Below are 18,679 nucleotides of genomic sequence, written 5' to 3'. Positions count from 1 at the left end.
CCCTGTATCTGTGTGTGCTGCGTGCCTTTACACTACTGATTTTTTTTTTTGCTGGCAGTGCTCGGATATTCTTGTAAGTAGGGCGTGTCTTGCAAGAATCTCATGTTATATATACCCGTGAGACGCTCTGAGGCCATTCTCTTTCGTCTCGCGGGTCTTTTATTTGTCTTCCGTGATCTTAACGTGAAGATCACAAATCGTCTCCTAGTCATTCCCTCCCACAGGATTTCTTTTTATAATAGAGAGAAATTAAACAAGTCATGAAACATGACTAATATTACAAATGACAATGGGAAAAGCATCACAATATCTGAAAAGCTTTATGGAAGAAGATAAATCATGTAAGTGGGATAATGCACATCAATTTGACATTGCTGCCTTTCAGTGGATGTTGCAATATCATGCTTCCAAAAAATAAATAAATAAAAGAAAATAAAATGCATTCTACCCTTTTATGATATCTCTGTGGTCAATATTCAGGAGTAAGATGAAGCCTTCAGCCAAAAACCCAATGACAAATGAAAAGCTACTATGCCAATTTTAGAACAATCTGAAACTGAACCATCTACTAAACTCCTTAGCATCAGACCTAAACGTTACTCAGGCTGTGAAAACAGTGCTGAAAGTGTTAGTCCTGAGTGCCACTTGGGCAACAATATAGATGCATCTCGTGTAACACCCAAGGATTACTCGTGCTATAAAAGTGCCAAAAGAGCTAGTGCCAAGCATTAGTCGGGCAACAGTACAGGCATGTCTTGCATAAGCGGTAGGCCCAAGTGTTACCCAGACAACAGTGTAGATGCATCTTCTCCAAGCCTCATAATGGTATCTCATAAGAGACGTCTCTCATCTGCATTAATGACAAGATGAATCTGTCTTCAGGCAGTGAAACAAAATGATTCTGGTGAATCCAAAAGAGATACTTTCATTACTTGCACATGTGCTGTTCATATTATTATTAATCATTTCATTATTTGTATCTTTATTATATTGTACTTTTTACACTTCTGACTTTGTGTTTTGCATGTGTTAAAGTAGAAAGATTACATTTAATAAAAATATAATTTTTCAAGCCAAAAAAAGCAACTCTTTTTACATTTTTTTTGAAAAAAAAAATGCAAGGCTGAGGAGTTAAAATCAAGTGATAGTGATAATGAAGTTAATTTGTCATCAGACGCTGTCACTGACAGTGAAACAAACAACTGTTTGGTAGATTCCAGCCTGCCAGGTTTCAGTGATGCTCATGTTTGGTGTCATCTTCATACCACTGCTGACAATCCTTCACCACCTTGTTGTCCATTTACGGGTAACCCCAGTCTAAAGATGTCGGTTGATCATAATTATCTGGACTATTTACAATTTAGGATAGTCTGATGAAAAAAAATATTTGTTGAAATGAGCCAGTATGCTGAGCAGGGTCACAAAAGTCACAGTAAACCATCTGCGTGTTGCAGTCGCTGGCTACGCTATAGACTACACAAGGGTGTTTTGCAGTTTCACGATACTGCAGGACACAGTGGGTATACCAGTCTAGAGACAGGCTACCTGTTAAACTGGTTGTTGCAGACACCCATTTTCAGTGAAGTTATGAGTATCATTTTTATTATAACATACATGCATTTCACAAATAACGGTAACTATGATAAAGCCAATCACCCAGCACCAAAACTGTACAAACAGTGGGATCTATATCAGAAGATCATCAAAAATATTGAGATATTCCAAACTGTGACACAGGTATTCAGTCTGTCGGTGGGCACGATTTGGTATCATGTTTTACATGCTACGTAAAACAAGCTTTAAGTGCAGCTGGACCTTGATATTTTACAATGCTAGACAGACCACGTGTGATGGAAAGTACAGTCAATAGGGCATTGCTACATCATCTGTGCAGTCACTGGAGGAAATTTTGCTTGACCAAGATTACTGTATGGCAATTGATAGCTTCTTTACCTCACCTGAACTGCCTGAGACTTTACTTCAAAGGAAAACGGACACATATGGCACTGTACAAACAAACCACAATGATAAGCCTGCTGATTACGGTCACGTGAATGCATCAAGCTAAAACGTGGTGCAGTAGCTGTGTGACAAAAATGCAAAATGATTACGATCAAGAGGAAAGACAAGAAAGATGTATGCCTTCTATGTACTGCTCATAATGAAGCAACTGTTAATGTTGGTGTCAGAAGAAATATGGAAGTTACTATGCCTTGCACTGTGGTAAGCTACAGTAGCACAACAAGTGGTGTCGATGGTTCTATCTTGTCAAGAGCAAGCAATAAAGAAAGAAAAAAAAAATTAAAAAACACTTTCAACAACATCTGCTCAAACAGTGCCTATGTGCACTGGTGACAGTTTCAAAACATAATACACAAACCATGTATACTAAATCTGCATCAGTACAGCACTGGTCATTGCATACCATTTCTGCTGTGATTATTTTGACATTTTCTATCAGAAATAAAAATTTTTGTTGATGAAAAAAGATGTTAATGTTTTTGGCTCGTTTTTTTGAGGATGAACTTAATGCCAAAGAGGTTAAAGGCATAAGCCACACAAAAATATGAATGATTGTATCTTTTAAATCACCCATCATTATTTATATTGATGGCCAAGAAAATCTCATGTCATCATGTAAAATGGAGACAAACTTCCTGATAGAATGTGCTTGAATGGGGACCCCAATTGAACAGCAGCAAACAATATCAAAACATCTAATAAAAAAAAAACCCTCAAATTACTCGTGTTGCACAACCCAAGTATCTACTCATATGCTTACAATGCCCCAGAAACAGGTTTTTCTGCTGAAGTATTGTTAAAATACTGTTATCATCATCAAGGGGAAACACTCAGCAAGTAAAATCAGCAATTTGTTCATCAGTAATCCTGAATGCAAAGTAGTAAATTGTATTAAATATTACGTGTAATTATGAAAATATCTTGGTGTCCTGTAACACTAAGCACAATGTACAATTGTAACAAAAAAGAAAAAAAAAAAAAAGGAAAAATTACCAATTACCTCAACACCACACACACACAAAACTAGTACTTACACCAGGAAGACCTGAATTTACCAGGCAAACTTAATATTTTACACTGTATGTGTCTTCCACAGTGATTACAGACTTTTTACTATTAAAGGAAATCTTCCTGCCTAGGCTTACACTATAAAGAAGTCAAATTCTTTACAAGCACAAGCTATCATTACATCGTTAATTAGGTCTGACATGTGCACATTGTTTTTTTTGGGTTTTTGAAATTTGGGTAACACACCCTTATTCAGTGGCAAGAAATGAAAAGACCGAAAGTTGGCTACTTATGCTAAAGTGGTTTCCATTGTTCTGCACACTTGCAGAAAAATGTGATGCTCGGGTAAACAAAAATGAACAAATTACTCACCTCTGTGCATGATCTGGTGCTTCTCTCGCAGGTATGCTAGCCCACGCAAGACCTGTGAACATAATAGCAGTTATTGCTACACTCACACATATATACCATTTGTACAGGTACTTAGACAGCAGCACAGAAAATATTATATATGTCAAATCTCTCTTTAACAAACTAGGCTTTAGTGTATACTTTCACTGCATTTTGCAAAATAATGAACAAGACTAGAATGCAAAACAAATCCAATTCACCGCATGTACATATAGCAGATACAGTCGGCATATTAAGGTCGACAATGAACAACATTTAAAAGTAGTCTCACATGAAATTCAAAAGTGATCAATATTGTATTAAGCCTCAAATGGAATGTTTATGTGTAGTTAAATGCAGGCTAAGTGTTCAAATTAAACCAGTGTTTAAAAGAGGGTGTGAATGAAGTTGGAGTGTAGAATGTTATAGGCGTGAGCAGGAAAACTCATGAAAATACTAGAAATGAGAATTTTGAATGGTTTAGTAATTAGTAATGTGATACTTTCAATATCTGAATTGATCATGTTAGTAATGGGTATAAAGTGGTTGCTGGCTTCCTGTGTTTCACCTCTATAACAAAATGAAGGCTCTTACGTAGGTAGACCCTGACTAGGCACCTCCTTTGGCTGTTCTGGCCTTATAGTGATAGTTTACTACCGAGTATGAGGTGTACAGTTTGAATCACTTGAGGATACTACCCTACATTTGAAAATAGGCTGCACAGTCAACACCACAAACCAAATACTATTTATATCATAACCACCTCACTTATGGTTTTTTTTAGTAGATGAGCATGGAAGATGATTTTAAAACAGGTGATCAAAACTGGTCCTTACTCTCCAAGCAATGCTTTAATTGGACACCAATTATTTTAGCTTACAGACTACTCCATGTAATCATTAGCAATTAAATTATGCTCTTTAATTATTTTAAACCTACTGTAGATATCTAACGTTCTACAAAAACCTACAAAATAGAAGGTGGTGGGGGGGTGTTATAACTGATTAATCACTTGTTTTTCTTGGTTATAAAAAATATTTTATTAAAGTCAGCCAGTTAATAATGAACACTTAAACAACAAATGATGGTACCATTAAAGCGGACTAGCTGCTATTGTGATTTATGGTTAATTGCCTTCTAATCAACCAAAACAGGTAGCTTAATAAGTAAAATGCTGCCAAAAGAGAGTAATAATATTTGCTTTAAATGTAACAGAAATAAATCCTTAGTCAGCACACAGATACATAAAGCCACATCTTGCGTATGGGTAAGCGGATGTACAATTTAAACAGATTATTTTCATGACAATTGTAACGCATACATAATAGACCTATTTTTAAAAAACAGCAAAATGTAATACTGTACATTGAAAGACAATTATGTTTCATGAAGCGTTAGTGGTATTCATTGAGTTATACGTTTTCATTCTGTTTGGCTTTGAAATTAACATGCAAATACTTTTTAAACTTACACTTTTGCTGTAAAACTTCAGTAATAACACTATTTGGAATGAACTTTTCGTCAATATTGCTTTGAATTTTGATTCTGTGTTTGGAGTTACATAGTGATAATGCAAAGTATAACTGCCCATGGGTGAATATTGTTTCTTTCTCTCTAATAAATAAACAGACTTTTTCGAATATTTGTCCCTGTGATTTGTTAATTGTCATAGCAAAAGCTATACTATTGGGAAGCTGTTAACACTTTAATACACATGGCATATCAAGATCTCCTTTGGTGTCTAATTTAGTTATCCACGGATGATGTACTAAATTACCTTTCTTGTCACCCGTTAAAATTTTACATGTCAGAATTGTTCAACCAATTTTGAATACAACTAATATTGTCCTATTGTATAGCCCATCATTCATATATAAATTACGCAATAACATTACGATACATCCTTCTTTCAACAGGAATTTGGCCGGTGAAAGACTGGGCGGTGTTAACGGTTATAGGTATTATATGGGTTATTGTAAGGGGATGTTTTCATCTTCCACACAATCACCACCAACTGTTTCAGCATAGTCAATTGGTACAATTTAACCAATTTGTCGTGTAACTGATTGATAATTTTCGTGTAAATTTGTTTGACTTCATCTTTTCTCTGTGTACTCATTTCTTCTGTTGATGACCCTTCAGGATGAAATTCTTCATTAAGATTTAGACATAATAAGTCTTCTTTTATTGGGAACTTAAATGTGAGGAAAATGTAAAAATTTATAAGCGCTGAGAGTGCAGGAACTGTGTTAGTCCTTTGTTAGTTGTGTTAATTACAGTTATGCTTGAAAGTTTGTGAACCCTTTGGAATTTTCTATATTTCTGCATACTGTAAATATAGCCTACAACAGATTTTCACTCAAGTCCTGTAAGTAGATAAAGAGAAACCAGTTAAACAAATGAGACAATTATACTTGGTCATTCATTTATTTATTAAGGAAAATTATCGAATATTACATATTTGTGAGTGGTAAAAGTATGTGAACCTTTGCTTTCAGTATCTGGTGTGACCCCCTTTGCAGCAATAACTGCAACTAAACATTTCCGGTAACTTTTGATCAATCCTGCAAACCGGCTTGGAGGAATTTTAACCCATTCCTCCGTACAGAACAGTTTTAACTCTGGGATGTTGGTGGGTTTCCAAACATTAACTGCTCGCTTCAGGTCCTCCCACAACATTTCGATTGGGTTAAGGTCAGGACTTTGACTTGGCCATTCCAAAATATTAACTTTATTCTTCTTTAACCATTTTTTGGTAGAGGGCTTGTGTGCTTAGGGTCGTTGTCTTGCTGCTTGACCCACCTTCTCTTGAGATTCAGTTCATGGACAGATGTCCTGACATTTTCCTTTAGAATTCTCTGATATAATTCAGAATTCACTGTTGCCTCAATGAAGGCAAGCCGTCCTGGCCCAGATGCAGCAAAACAGGCCCAAACCTTGATACTACCACCACCATGTTTCACAGATGGGATAAGGTTCTTATGCTGGAATGCAGTATTTTCCTCCATTTGTACACAATCTGTCTGACTGTGGATTGGTGGAGTCCAAACTCTTTAGAGATGATTTTGTAACCTATTTCTAGCCTGATGAGCATCAATAACTCTTTTTCTGTGGTCCTCAGAAACTTCCTTTGTTTGTGCCATGATACACTTCAACAAACCTGTGTTGTGACGAGCAGACTTTGATAGATCCCTGTTCTTTAAATAACACAGGGTGCTCACTGTCACCTGAATGTCATGCCATTGATTGAAAACACCCGACTCTAATTTCTCCTTCAAACTAACTGGTAATCCTAGAGTTTCACATACTTTTGCCACTCACAAATATGTAATATTCGATCATTTTCCTCAATAAATAAATGACCAAGTATAATATTTTTGTCTCATTTGTTTAACTGGTTTCTCTTTATCTAATTTTAGGACTTGAGTGAAAATCTGATGATGTTTTAGGTCATATTTATGCAGAAATATAGAAAATTCTAAAGGGTTCACAAACTTGCAAGCATAACTATATAGTTCACAGACACATGATATTCTATATGGTGTTCCACAAGGCTCTATCCTGGGTTCGCTGCTCTTTTCGATCTACATGCTTCCGTTAGGTCAGATTATCTCGGGGCATAACGTGAGCTACCACAGCAATGCTGATGACACGCAGCTGTATTTATCAATAGCAACTGATGACCCAACTCTGTTGATTCACTAACACAATGTCTTACTTGCGTTTCTGAATGGATGAGTAGTAATTTTCTCAAGCTAAATAAAGAGAAAACAGAAATTTTAGTGATTGGCAATAATGGATAATGAGGTTATTAGAAATAAACTTGATGCATTAGGATTAACTATCAAGACGGAGGTAAAGAATTTAGGGGTAACTATTAATTTATTAATTTCCCCTTGGGATTAATAAAGTATCTATCTAGCTCTGACCTGAATTTTAAATCACATATTAATCAGATCACTAGGACAGCATTTTTTTCACTTAAGAAATATAGCAAAAGTTAGACCTCTTATATCACTGAAAGATGCTGATAAATTAGATCACGCTTGTTTTCAGTCAACTAGATTACTGTAACGCACTCCTCTCAGGACTACCCAAGAAAGACATTAATCAATTGCAATTAGTGCAGAATGCAGCTGCTAGAATCCTAACTAGGAAAAGAAAATCCAAGCACATTTATTCAGTTTTGATATCACTACACTGGTTACCTGTGTCATGCAGAATTTACTTTAAAATACTGCTTATGGTTTACAAAGCCTTAAATAATCTCGCCAATAGGAATTCTCCAGGCTAATATAGTGGAGCACTTTAAAAAAAAAAAAAACTGCTAAAAGCACATTACTTTAACATGGCTTTCTCATAACTTCATTTTAGTTTAATCCTGATGCTCTGTATATTCAATTAATTATCATTGCTATTCATGATGGCTCCAAAATCCGTACTAACCCCTACTCTCTCTTCTGTTCTTTTTCCAGTTTTGATCAGCACCACCACCTAATCAAAGCACCATGATGTCCCTGCATTGATGGATTATAGGCCAGAAGGCCACGTGACTGTCATCATCAAGTTCTTCCATGAGAACCCTGAATACAATGAGGACTGATCATTTATGTTAGGTAGAATGCCTAGAGGGGGCTGGGTGGTCTCATGGCCTGGAACACCTGCAGATTTTATTTTTTCTCCAGCCGTCTGGAGTTTTTTGTTGTTTTTTCTGTCCTTCCTGGCCATCGGACCTTACTTTTATTCTATGTTAATTAGTGTTTTCTTATTTTAATTCTTACTTTGTCTTTTTTTCCTCTTTCTTCATCATGTAAAGCACTTTGAGCTACATTATTTGTATGAAAATGTGCTATATAAATAAATGTTGTTATTGTTGTGTCTGACAAAAGCATTCACATGAATAAAAGGTGAGAGGACCATGGGCGTGGGCCATTAACCCTAAATGGTTGAGAGGAGGGCGGGACTTGATAAAATCTCTTGGAGATAGATACTTTATTAATCCCAAGGGGAAATTCACATTTACATTCACAAATAGTCTTGTCTCAAGATTTTTTTTATAGTAGAGAGAAATAAAAAAAAAAATCAAATTAAGAAACTGACTGGAACAAAAGGCTACAGCCACCAGTCCTAGGAAGGGCCACCTCAGTTCTAAAACTTTAGACCATTGACACAAACCATCATTCATTTCAAACAGGGCTATGGTATTAAAAATATAAACTACAAAACAGCCATATCAATTTACATTGGCAATGTTACAGTATGATCTTAAGTAAGGCAAATTACTTGACAGGTATACAACTCATGAATATGGAAACAAAATTTTGATATCTTCAAAATGCTTCAATATTTTGTTCCTAAAGGCTAATTTATACTTTTGCGTCAAGCTAAATGCACATGCCCGAATGCCAGATGGTGGTGTTAGTAGCATGCAAGAAAACCAAATGATCCATTACAATGCAGACACTGTTCGCTCTCCGGGATTACCACTCATGTTGCTGCACATTTTCTTCAAATGGAGGAAAGTATTTATCTCTTATATTTTTTCCACTTTATATACATTTACCCACTTCCAAACTGATGTTAGCCAATATTTTACACTACTAGTGTTATGAAGTATCATATATATGTGGATGTTTTCTAACTTCTTCGACAAGTCTTTCTGTGTTCTGCTCCAGATTTACTTTAGAATTACAAAAGATGAACAGAAACACATTTCAGGAGATGCGTAGTTACCAAACTTCAGGAGATGTGTAGTTACCAAACTGGCCAATCAGAGTCATAGGAGTCTGCAAAGGGTCAACATCGAATATATAGTCACCTTTTTAAGGAGGTGTGCATCCGGCTATGCTGTTGACTCTACATAGAAGTAGAAACCAGCCTTAAGCCACTTCTGCTGGTAGAATGCCAAGTTTCAACAACATAACCTTTAGTTTGGAGGTTCAGTATTCTACAGCTGTGGACCTTGTTGTCAATGTACAAAATAACACCACATAGTACAACAGGGCTGTGACTCTGTCAGTTTTCAGTAAACAAGGACAGAGAAATGTCTCTGGTTTTACGCTACCAGAAAGGTGAACTCAGTACAGAGATAATGCTTATAGCTTTAAAAAAATTGAAGGATTTAGTAGATTAATATAAAATGTACAGAGAAGCAAAAAACTAAGCTGCACCCACATCTGCAATGTCTGTTATTTAAGTATATAAAATAATTTAAAAAAAGCTTTTAAAGAACCCTTACAATATGTAGTTTTGATGTATAAACCTCTAGATAAAACCCTCCAACTAAATAAAATGCAGTTTTAGAAATATGCCCACGTAGAGCAAAATTAGAATCAATGTGGGACAAAAACCTTTGTAAGCTGGTTGTGCTTGAGGCCATGTACCTCTTACTTTAAAATCCTACAAGTTGAAGATACTCACAGCTATACTGACTTTCCCCAGGATTTCTTCAGGAATTCTCCGTGCTTCCTTTAACACCTGATCCAAAGAGCCTCCATCCTGTGAAGAATGAAAAAGGGTATTAAATAAAACAATCGTCTCATCCCAAGAGGAAATTAAACATGCACAATAGGAGTAAAAAAAGAGAATTAACATCAGAATGCCAGTTTCTATGTTAAGTGGCAAAGTAGGATTTTGACAGAAACACTGGTCTCTAATACCTGAAGTGCAGTTGTCTTCAGATTTTGTCCAACAATTGCCTTTTTTTGCTGTACAATAAATCATTAAATTGCCATTTGCTTGATTTGGGTTATGTTACAAATTCTGAAATCGAGTGACACTGAAAGTGTTGGCATGTTACTAGAAAAGATACAATAAGCTTGTTATCAATGGAAACTGACTATTTATCCAGAAATCTTGGTCACCTTACCATGTGTTCCATGCAAATGCTGATTTCTCCATCACTGTAGAAGGCACCATAGAAGCCCACAATATATGGTGAATTGCATTCATGAAGGACTTGCAGCTCTCGGATGATTTGGTTCCGGATGGCAGGTTTGATTTCAAGGTGGATAAGCTGTTTATTATAAAAGAAAACACACACATACATACATATATATTTATTTATTAATCATCCCGTTAAAAAATGAATGAGATTTGCTGACTTGGTATGTATCTCCATACTGACCTTTCTTGCCATGATGAGCCCTGATGGCTTATGGCGTACCTTGGTGACCACGCCACCATTTCCAGCACCAAGCTCACAGATTCGGTGAAAGTCATCATCTTTTAGCTCTCCAACCTTAGCTTTTTGCGTTAAGAAGGCCTCCAGCCGCTTCTTCTGTTGTTCATCCAGGTCAAGCTCTTCTAGCTTTTTCTGTAGAGCCTCCAAATTAGCTCTATGGAAAGGGACAATTAACACTATCATGCTATTTTCTCCTTGTGCTACAACAGGTAGCATTAAACTTAAGACATTAATGGCCACCCATTATGGAAAAGACAGATACCGTGATGCTGTTTCCAAAAAACAAGTATGGTGGTTGGCAAGGCTGTTGCAATTTTTTTTTTTTAAACACATCCATAACATGAACAGGTCAAGTCTAACACATATCATGATGAGAAAACCTGCACCTCCCTTTATGCCACTAAAACCAAAAAAGGTAATTGCAATAAGTAAGCAACTAGGAATGAAGTCATCTCTATTTTCAGCAAAAGCTGTGTAAGGAAGTCTAGATAAATGTGACTGAAAAGTCTAGATGGTTCACTGACTTGCATGGGTGTCCAATCTTGGCCGCTTCATCACTCACCAACCACACAGTCACCTCCACTATAGTATGCTGCCTGCAGTGTCCGCCCACCGAGAACAAACATGGTGTGGCCAAAGGCGGGTAGTGAATCGCTAAACCCCAATTCAACAGGCAGCCATCTGAAGCACACTATAATACTACCCCCGCCGCCCCGTTCACCCTCAATGGCCTCCCTTCAGCCACAATCGGGTCACCGCTTACAGCATTACCTGCCATGTGTGCTGGGCGGGCAGTAAAACGCCCCCCTCCACTCCATCCAGCTTGCGTCCAGTCAGGAGCAGTAGCTGCGGCGGAGTAGTGGGCGGGCAGCGAGCCATTATCCTGCACACGAGCTATAGCTGTGGCCCCGGTGACTATGGACCATAGGTCACCGTTTGCCACCGGGAGCCACCCGAGGGACACTACACTGCACAAGAAGTGAAACTGTCCCCCTCCAGCCACCACTTGCAGCATCACTAGGCCGAAGATGACAGAGCAGCAGTTACTGAGGCGCATGCGTCGCAGCTGTGTCCTCGTTCATAAGTCGTAGGTTGGATGTCTGTAACCTGGGGACTACCTGTACTGTATTATTAATTTGTACAAATGTAAGAAAACTCTTTATGGACCAGAGAGAACTGAATCCCTAAACTCATAAATAATTTGTTCAATCTGTTGGGTATAAATTTATTATTAAAAGAACTGTTTAATTATAAACCCAAATACAGATGAAAATGGTAGTAAGTTTGACTATCAATGATTACTTATTATTGTCTTCCCAAGTTTCAACAGAAAGTAGGTTATAGAAAAAAGAAACATAAAATTCTTAATAAGCAAATGAATTAAATATTTAGAAACTGCACAGAAAAAAACAGAAGTCATTTTTCACAACTACTAAGGTAAGTAAAAACTCACTCTAAACTAATAGCAACAATTGTTACTAAATTAAAAACATGCCAGGAACAGAAGCCTGCAAAGGTGGTCCCCTCAAAAACCAGGATTGAACATTCATGGCTTAAAGTGTACATATGAGATAGCTTAATTCTCAGTCCTTTCCCACATAAAACAGATAAAGGCTGAAACTTGAAAGCATGTTCTATCATTTTGTCCAATGAACGCTGAATTAATGAATTCACAAACGTTAATGTGGATTTCTCTTTGTCTCCCATATAGTAAACAGCTGGTGACTGGTTTAAGATGAAAATATCAACAAGTACAGCAAACTACAAAACAATATAAGCACATTAAGCTGCCTGTTCGTGAAAGTGATGGATTATGACCATAAGGAGAGACTCAGTTTAGGTCCTACCTATTCATTCAGAAGAAGCCAGTACCTATTTCTGGCAGCATTAAGCACAAAGCAGAATATATACAGTCATGGACGAAATTATCGGCACCCCTGGAATTTTCCCAGAAAATGCCTAATTTCTCCTAGAAAATTGTTGCAATTACAAATGTTTTGGTATATACCTGTTTACTTCATTCATTTGCATTGAAACGACACAAAATAACAAAGAAAAAAAGCCAAATCTAACATCATGTCACACAGAACTCCAAAAATAGGACAGACAAAATTATTGGCACCTTTTCCAAATTGTGGGTAAATCGTTTTATTTCAAGCATATGATGCTCATTTGAACTCACCTGTGGCAGGAAACAGGTGCTGGCAATATAGCAATCACACCTGAAGCCAGTTAAAATGGAGAAAAACTGACTCAACCTTTCTGTTGTGTGTCTGAGTGTGCCACACTAAGCATGGAGAACAGAAAGAAGAGCAGAGAATTGTCTGAGGACCTGAGAACACAAATTGGGGAAAAATATCAACAATCTCAAGGCTACAAGTCCATCTCCAGAGATCTTCATGCTCCTTTGTCCACTGTGCGCAACATAATCAAGAAGTTCACAACATATGGCACCGTAGCTAATCTCCCTGGACGTGGATGGAAGAAAAAAATTGATACAAGACTGCAACGAAGGATAGTCTGAATGGTGGATAAACAGCCCCAATCAACTTCAAAACATATTCAAGCTGTTCTGCAGACTCAGGGTGCAACAGTGTCAGCTCGAACTATCCGTCAACATCCGAACGAAATGAAACGCTATTTCAGGAGATCCAGGAGGACCCCACTGCTGACACAGAAACATAAAAAAGCCAGACTGGAGTTTGCCAAAATGTACTTGAGGAAGCCCAAATCCTTCGAGGCGAACGTCTTGTGGACAGAGGTACAGCTTTTTCGTAAAGCTCATCATTCTACTGTTTACAGAAAACGGAATGAGGCCTATGAAGAAAAGAACAACACAGTACCTACAGTCAAACATGGAGGGGTTCTAAGATGTTTTGGGGATGTTTTGCTGCCTCTGGCATTGGATACCTTGACTGTGTGCAAGGCATCATGAAATCTGAAGACTACCAAAAGATATTGGGGCACAATGTAGGGCCCAGTGTCAGAAAGCTGGATCTGTCCAGAGGTCATGGGTGTTCCAGCAGGACAACGACTCCAAACATACTCTAAAAGCACCCAGAAATGGTTGAAGACAAAGCGCTGGAGAGTTCTGAAGTGGCCAGCAATGAGTTTGAATCTAGATCCGATTTAACACTTGAGAGATCTCAAAATTGCTGTTGGGAGAAGGCACCCTTCAAATCTGAGAGACCTTGAGCTGTTTGCAAAAGAGGAATGGTCAGAAATTCCAGTTGAAAGGTGCAACAAGCTTGTTGATGGTTATAGGAAGCGCTTGATTTAAGTTATTTTTTCCAAACGGCGTACAACCAAATATTAAGTTGGGGGTGCCAATAATTTTGTCCAGTCTGGTTTTTGAGTTTTGTGTGAAATTATGTCAGATTTGGCTTTTTTTCTGTTTTTTTGTGTTGTTCCAATGCACATAAAGGAAATATGTGTATACCAAAACATTTGTAATTGCAACAATTTTCTAGGAGAAATGGTGCATTTTCTGGGAAAATTCCAGGGGCGCCGATAATTTCGCCCATGACTGTACTGCAAACCTGGATCAAGTACCAGTCTACTGCTGGGCACACTCTCATACACACTTACACTGAATCAATTTTAAGTTACCAAATCTTGTAACATGCATTTCTTTGATGTTTGAAATGAATTATGTTCTATAAAATAAATTCAACATTCAAGAAAAATATACTGCTATTCCACCTTCAATAGACAACAGTCATCACAAATTTGAATGTAAAGGGAAATGTGCTGCTTTTGCTCACAAACTGGACTGTAAATATGTAAGCACTCAAGTAACAGCTTAAAATCAATTAAATATATTGTCTGAAATACACCAAATTATAAAGAATTTGCTATTTTGTAACGATTTCCATAAAGTCATGCATATTCAAAAAAAGAAGTCCATGAAATTCATGGAAAATAAGAGTGCATGACAACATTACTTACAGTATAACTTAGCAGAGTAGTTTGGATGCTGGGAGACACTAGTGTTTCTTTTGGATTATTCTAGTATGTCAAAGCATTACGTCATATGCAAAATGGCAAAATAATTATTTCAAACATAAGCAGAGAGCTGAAAACACATTTCTTTATAGCAAAGCTGTTCAACAGGAATATTCCTGGGTGGTCAATACAAGTCATTTTAAATTGTTTAAATAACATGTCTGGATCAGTTAAACATGCAACTGGAAACTATACGTAAATCTAGCCCTTTTCTGACCTGCTCTTCCAGTTCAGGGTCACACAGCACAAGACAGTAGCCAATTCCAGATATGGCACTAGTCCACTGTTTGGCACACATTCACAGCACACTACATTCCAAATGCTCCCTTAGCCCCCCACATCAGTTTGTCCAATAAGATCACCAAGACAAAAGACCTTGTGAACTTTGGGAGAAAACAGCAGAGGCACTAAAACTCCTTCAAAATTAATAGCACTAAAGTACAGAGGATACCTTGGTGTCCACATCACAGAGGACCTGACCTGGTCCAATCACATTGGCACCTTGGTGAAGGCAGCACAACAACATTATCATCACATCAGACTCCTTAGGGACTTTAGACTGCCCTCCCAGATACTAATGAATTTTAACAAATTCACCAATAGAAGCATTAATGCCTGCCTTGGAAACAACATGCAGCCGCACTGCAAGGCTCTGTGGAGAGTGGTACAGTCACCTGAAAGCAAACTAGGTGTGAACTTTCCAACTTCGAGAACATCTATACTAAGTGTTAATAATTCTTTGCATTTATATAGCGCTTTTCTCACTACTCAACGTGCTCAAGCAATTGCAGGTTAAGGGCCTTGTTCAAGGGCAGAGTCCCTATTGGCATTTACGGGATTCGAACTGGCAACCTTCAGGTTGCCAGTGCAGGTGTTGTTGGACTAGGGAAAAGAAAAATATCAGAGATGCCAACCTTCCCAAGAATGGCCTATTCTCTGTGCAGTGTGTTCAGGGAAGCACTAACACTGCCACAGACCAGTTAAGAGAAACTGAGGAGAAACTTCTATCCACAGCACATCCACATCCTAAATGAGGCCAGAGCCTAGAGCTTCATGATGCCATATTGTTAATTTTATTATTTATTTATTAAATACTTTTATATTCTTACAGTACATTTATAGCGTTAAATATTAACCATTCTTTGTCTTTTTAAATTATTCTAATGCAGAGTCTTAGGAGTTCAACAACTAAGCATTTACCTACATATTGTACTATGTATACTCCCTGCCACCCTCTCTGATCTTGGCATCACTAGGATTGCCCTAAGGAAGTTTAGTGTCCCACCTGTAGAGTAGATCCTACTTTGTGACCTGGCAAGGACAGAGGTCAAGTGTACGCTATGCAAGCACAGGGATTTCCCAGTGATCGACGATAGGTCCTCTCCTTGCCTATACAACTCTTCACCAGCCACCAGTAAATCCCATGATTTTTTTCTTATCAGTGCTATGCTGATGGTAAGCAGCTGTACCTTTCATACCTCCACAAAAACCATGCAGTGACAGCTGCAGTCTCTGCATGCCTCACTAAAATTGCAAACTGGATGAAAGAAAACCATCTCCAGCTCAACCTGGCAAAAACAGACCTCCTTGCCATCACAGCTCGTCCATCTATTCAGCACCCTTTCTCTGTCCTAACATGAACCAAGTCAATACGCAATTTTAGGGTGGTGATCGATGACCAGCTGTCCTTCAGGGACAATGTTGCTATGGTTTCTTAGGCTTGAAGATTGACTCCATACAATATCTGCAAGGTCAGAGTAAATCAGACAGAACAAGCAACACAAATTCTACTCCAGGCTCTGGTCTAGTCACGTCTGGGGCTACTGCAAGTTGCTGCTTGCTGGTGTACTGGCATGTGCCACCAAGCCACAGCCTGATGTCTTAAAAAGCCGCGGCACATCTGGTGTTCAATCAGCCAAGATGGGCACATGTTGGTCTTCACCATTTCCCTGTAACAGCACATATAACATCCAAATCCCTGATGCCTACAGAGCAGTCAAGAGATCACCACTTACAAAGACACTTGTGGGGGTCCTATGCTCCTTCTCAACCACTCAGATCTGCTGTTAGAATGGCATCTGGAGATACCACCTCAGCGTCTTATCAAATTTCAATCCAGACTGTCTTGTTTAGCTCCTGGCTGGTGGAATGAGCTACACACCTCCACTTGAAAATCTGACTCCCTCAGTGTGTTTAAGAAGTACTTGAAGACTCTTTAGTGAATTTCTGTCTCAATGACGTTTGCTAATTGGTTTTGCAACCAAGCAATTAATTGTAACTAGCTTGTATTTCATTCTGAGCTCTTCGTTTGTGACAATCAATTTTGTACCTCTGTCCTGTAATACTTCATCCACAAACAATACCGCTAGAATAAAGCTTGCTCAATTAGGCCTCTCTAAGTCTCTTTTAATTGATGTGACAAATAAAACTGACTTGATGAAGCTAAAGCTTCTTTCAGTATCTCACTATGTATGGTTGAATTAGCTAACCAGCATTAGGTATTGCCAGAAGAACTTGCTTCTGTATTTCTATCTCCTCTATGATGACAGAAGGGCCACCACTTTGCCCAGATAGGTGAGTTTACAAGCTCTTTGAGGTGCAAGAGCTTGGGGGAGAGCTTGTGGGGTGTGGTAGGGTTGATGGGGAAGGGGGGTTTGGAGGAATAACAGATGCGATATGCTATGAATATAGCTAGCTATTCCATATCTCTGAACTTCCTTAACCACACTAAAAATATGTATAGGCATACAGCATTAAAGTAAATGCAGAGGCGTTACATTAATCTACCCAGCTACGTTGTGTTACATAAGAACGCTGCAATTTATAAGGCAACAAGTCTTTCCATGTCTATTATTGGCGACTCTTTCACTGCCAACCACTCTGGACCATCTGATGTGTGAATATGGACTGGGAAAAAGGAGACACGACTTCCATTCATCCACACAAACGACCACGGGCACTGTCCGAAATGATACTCACTCAGAAGCGGTGTCCGTGACTGCCGGAGGGCCGTGGCCTTCCCCGCTAGCGTGGCCGATGGTGAGTGCCGGCGGCACGATCTTCTTTTTCATCGGCATATCGACTTGATCTGTCGGGCGTCTTCTTTCTCTCGCTCTGTCGCTATCTGTGCTTAGGGGCGTTGAACTGTTTCTGTATTTTTAGTAGCAGTCTCTTTCTACCTCCTTTTACTCCACTCCTTTGCGATTCACTAGGCGGTGATTTTTTTTCCCCCTCTCTGGGGTTTCACTTGCAGCGGGCTAACTAGTCGTCCATGCCGGGCAGCCGAGGTTGGTGTGTCACAGCATGGCCCGCTAGTCACCTTTTCGTCGGTTTTCCGTTAAGAACACAACCAACCTGCCTCCTCACTGCAGTCGACAGAAATAAGAGCCCCAGCTCGGCCTACGCGGTGGGTGCCGTTCTGCGGGCGGGCTAGGCTCGGTCCGGGCGGCGCTCCGCTAGCTCTCCTTCCGGTAAGCGGCGGCAGAGGCTGCAGCAACAGGAGAAACAGGCAGAGGCACCCCACCACCTCGCTACACCAAACTCTCGCGAGAGTTCAGCGTTAAACCGTCACCGAACTACTACGTCTCGCGAGAAGACTTGCTTTGAAGTGCATGTTGCAGTTGCTGGACAGTAGCGTTTAAAGCGCCTTGATGAAGGTTAAGTGTGTAAGTCCACTTACTGTCTGCTTGTCACCCAAAAATATGTGGCATCGCTGAAACGAGTGAAATGACAACATCAAGTTTACCCACCTTAAATCTTACGGAAGGGACATAAAAGTACCTCTTCCGGGTAAACTGTACTAACGAATTGCGAAAAAACAGTACTGCTGGGCAAATGAGATTGTACGCTTCCTTCCGGAGACTAGATTAGGCGATCTTTGAATGACGCTATATAAAGTAATACGACTGATTGACACAAAGACACGTCGATAGTAAAGAGCAAAAAAATCGACAGGACTTCCTCAAAGATGTCTCCGTGATTTGTACCTTTAATGTCGACGTGTCATTTTTGGCTTCGACAACCCGCGCTGATTTTCAGTGACATTTCAAAAAAGAAGCCGCCCGATTAGCA

General features: G+C 38.8%; 1 protein-coding gene across 1 annotated transcript in view; it reads right to left on the bottom strand.

Annotated features, from left to right (window-relative positions):
• The window catches only part of map2k2a (mitogen-activated protein kinase kinase 2a), a 48,059-nt gene extending 29,882 nt beyond the window's left edge, over positions 1–18,177 (bottom strand). The window contains exons 1-5 of the mRNA XM_039766932.1: positions 17,588–18,177; positions 10,547–10,757; positions 10,289–10,435; positions 9,841–9,918; positions 3,403–3,454 (exon numbers count right to left, since the gene is read on the bottom strand). Coding sequence (XP_039622866.1) covers positions 3,403–3,454; positions 9,841–9,918; positions 10,289–10,435; positions 10,547–10,757; positions 17,588–17,685 — 586 coding nt within the window. The 5' untranslated portion in view covers positions 17,686–18,177. The remainder of the gene's footprint in view (positions 1–3,402; positions 3,455–9,840; positions 9,919–10,288; positions 10,436–10,546; positions 10,758–17,587) is intronic.
• Positions 18,178–18,679: the final 502 nt, after the last annotated feature.

The sequence above is a fragment of the Polypterus senegalus genome, chromosome 10, assembly GCF_016835505.1.
Source record: "Polypterus senegalus isolate Bchr_013 chromosome 10, ASM1683550v1, whole genome shotgun sequence".
Classification (NCBI taxonomy): Eukaryota; Metazoa; Chordata; class Cladistia; order Polypteriformes; family Polypteridae; genus Polypterus; species Polypterus senegalus.
The sequence above is the reverse complement of the archived record's forward strand: the minus strand, read 5'-3'. Positions and strand labels throughout refer to the sequence as shown.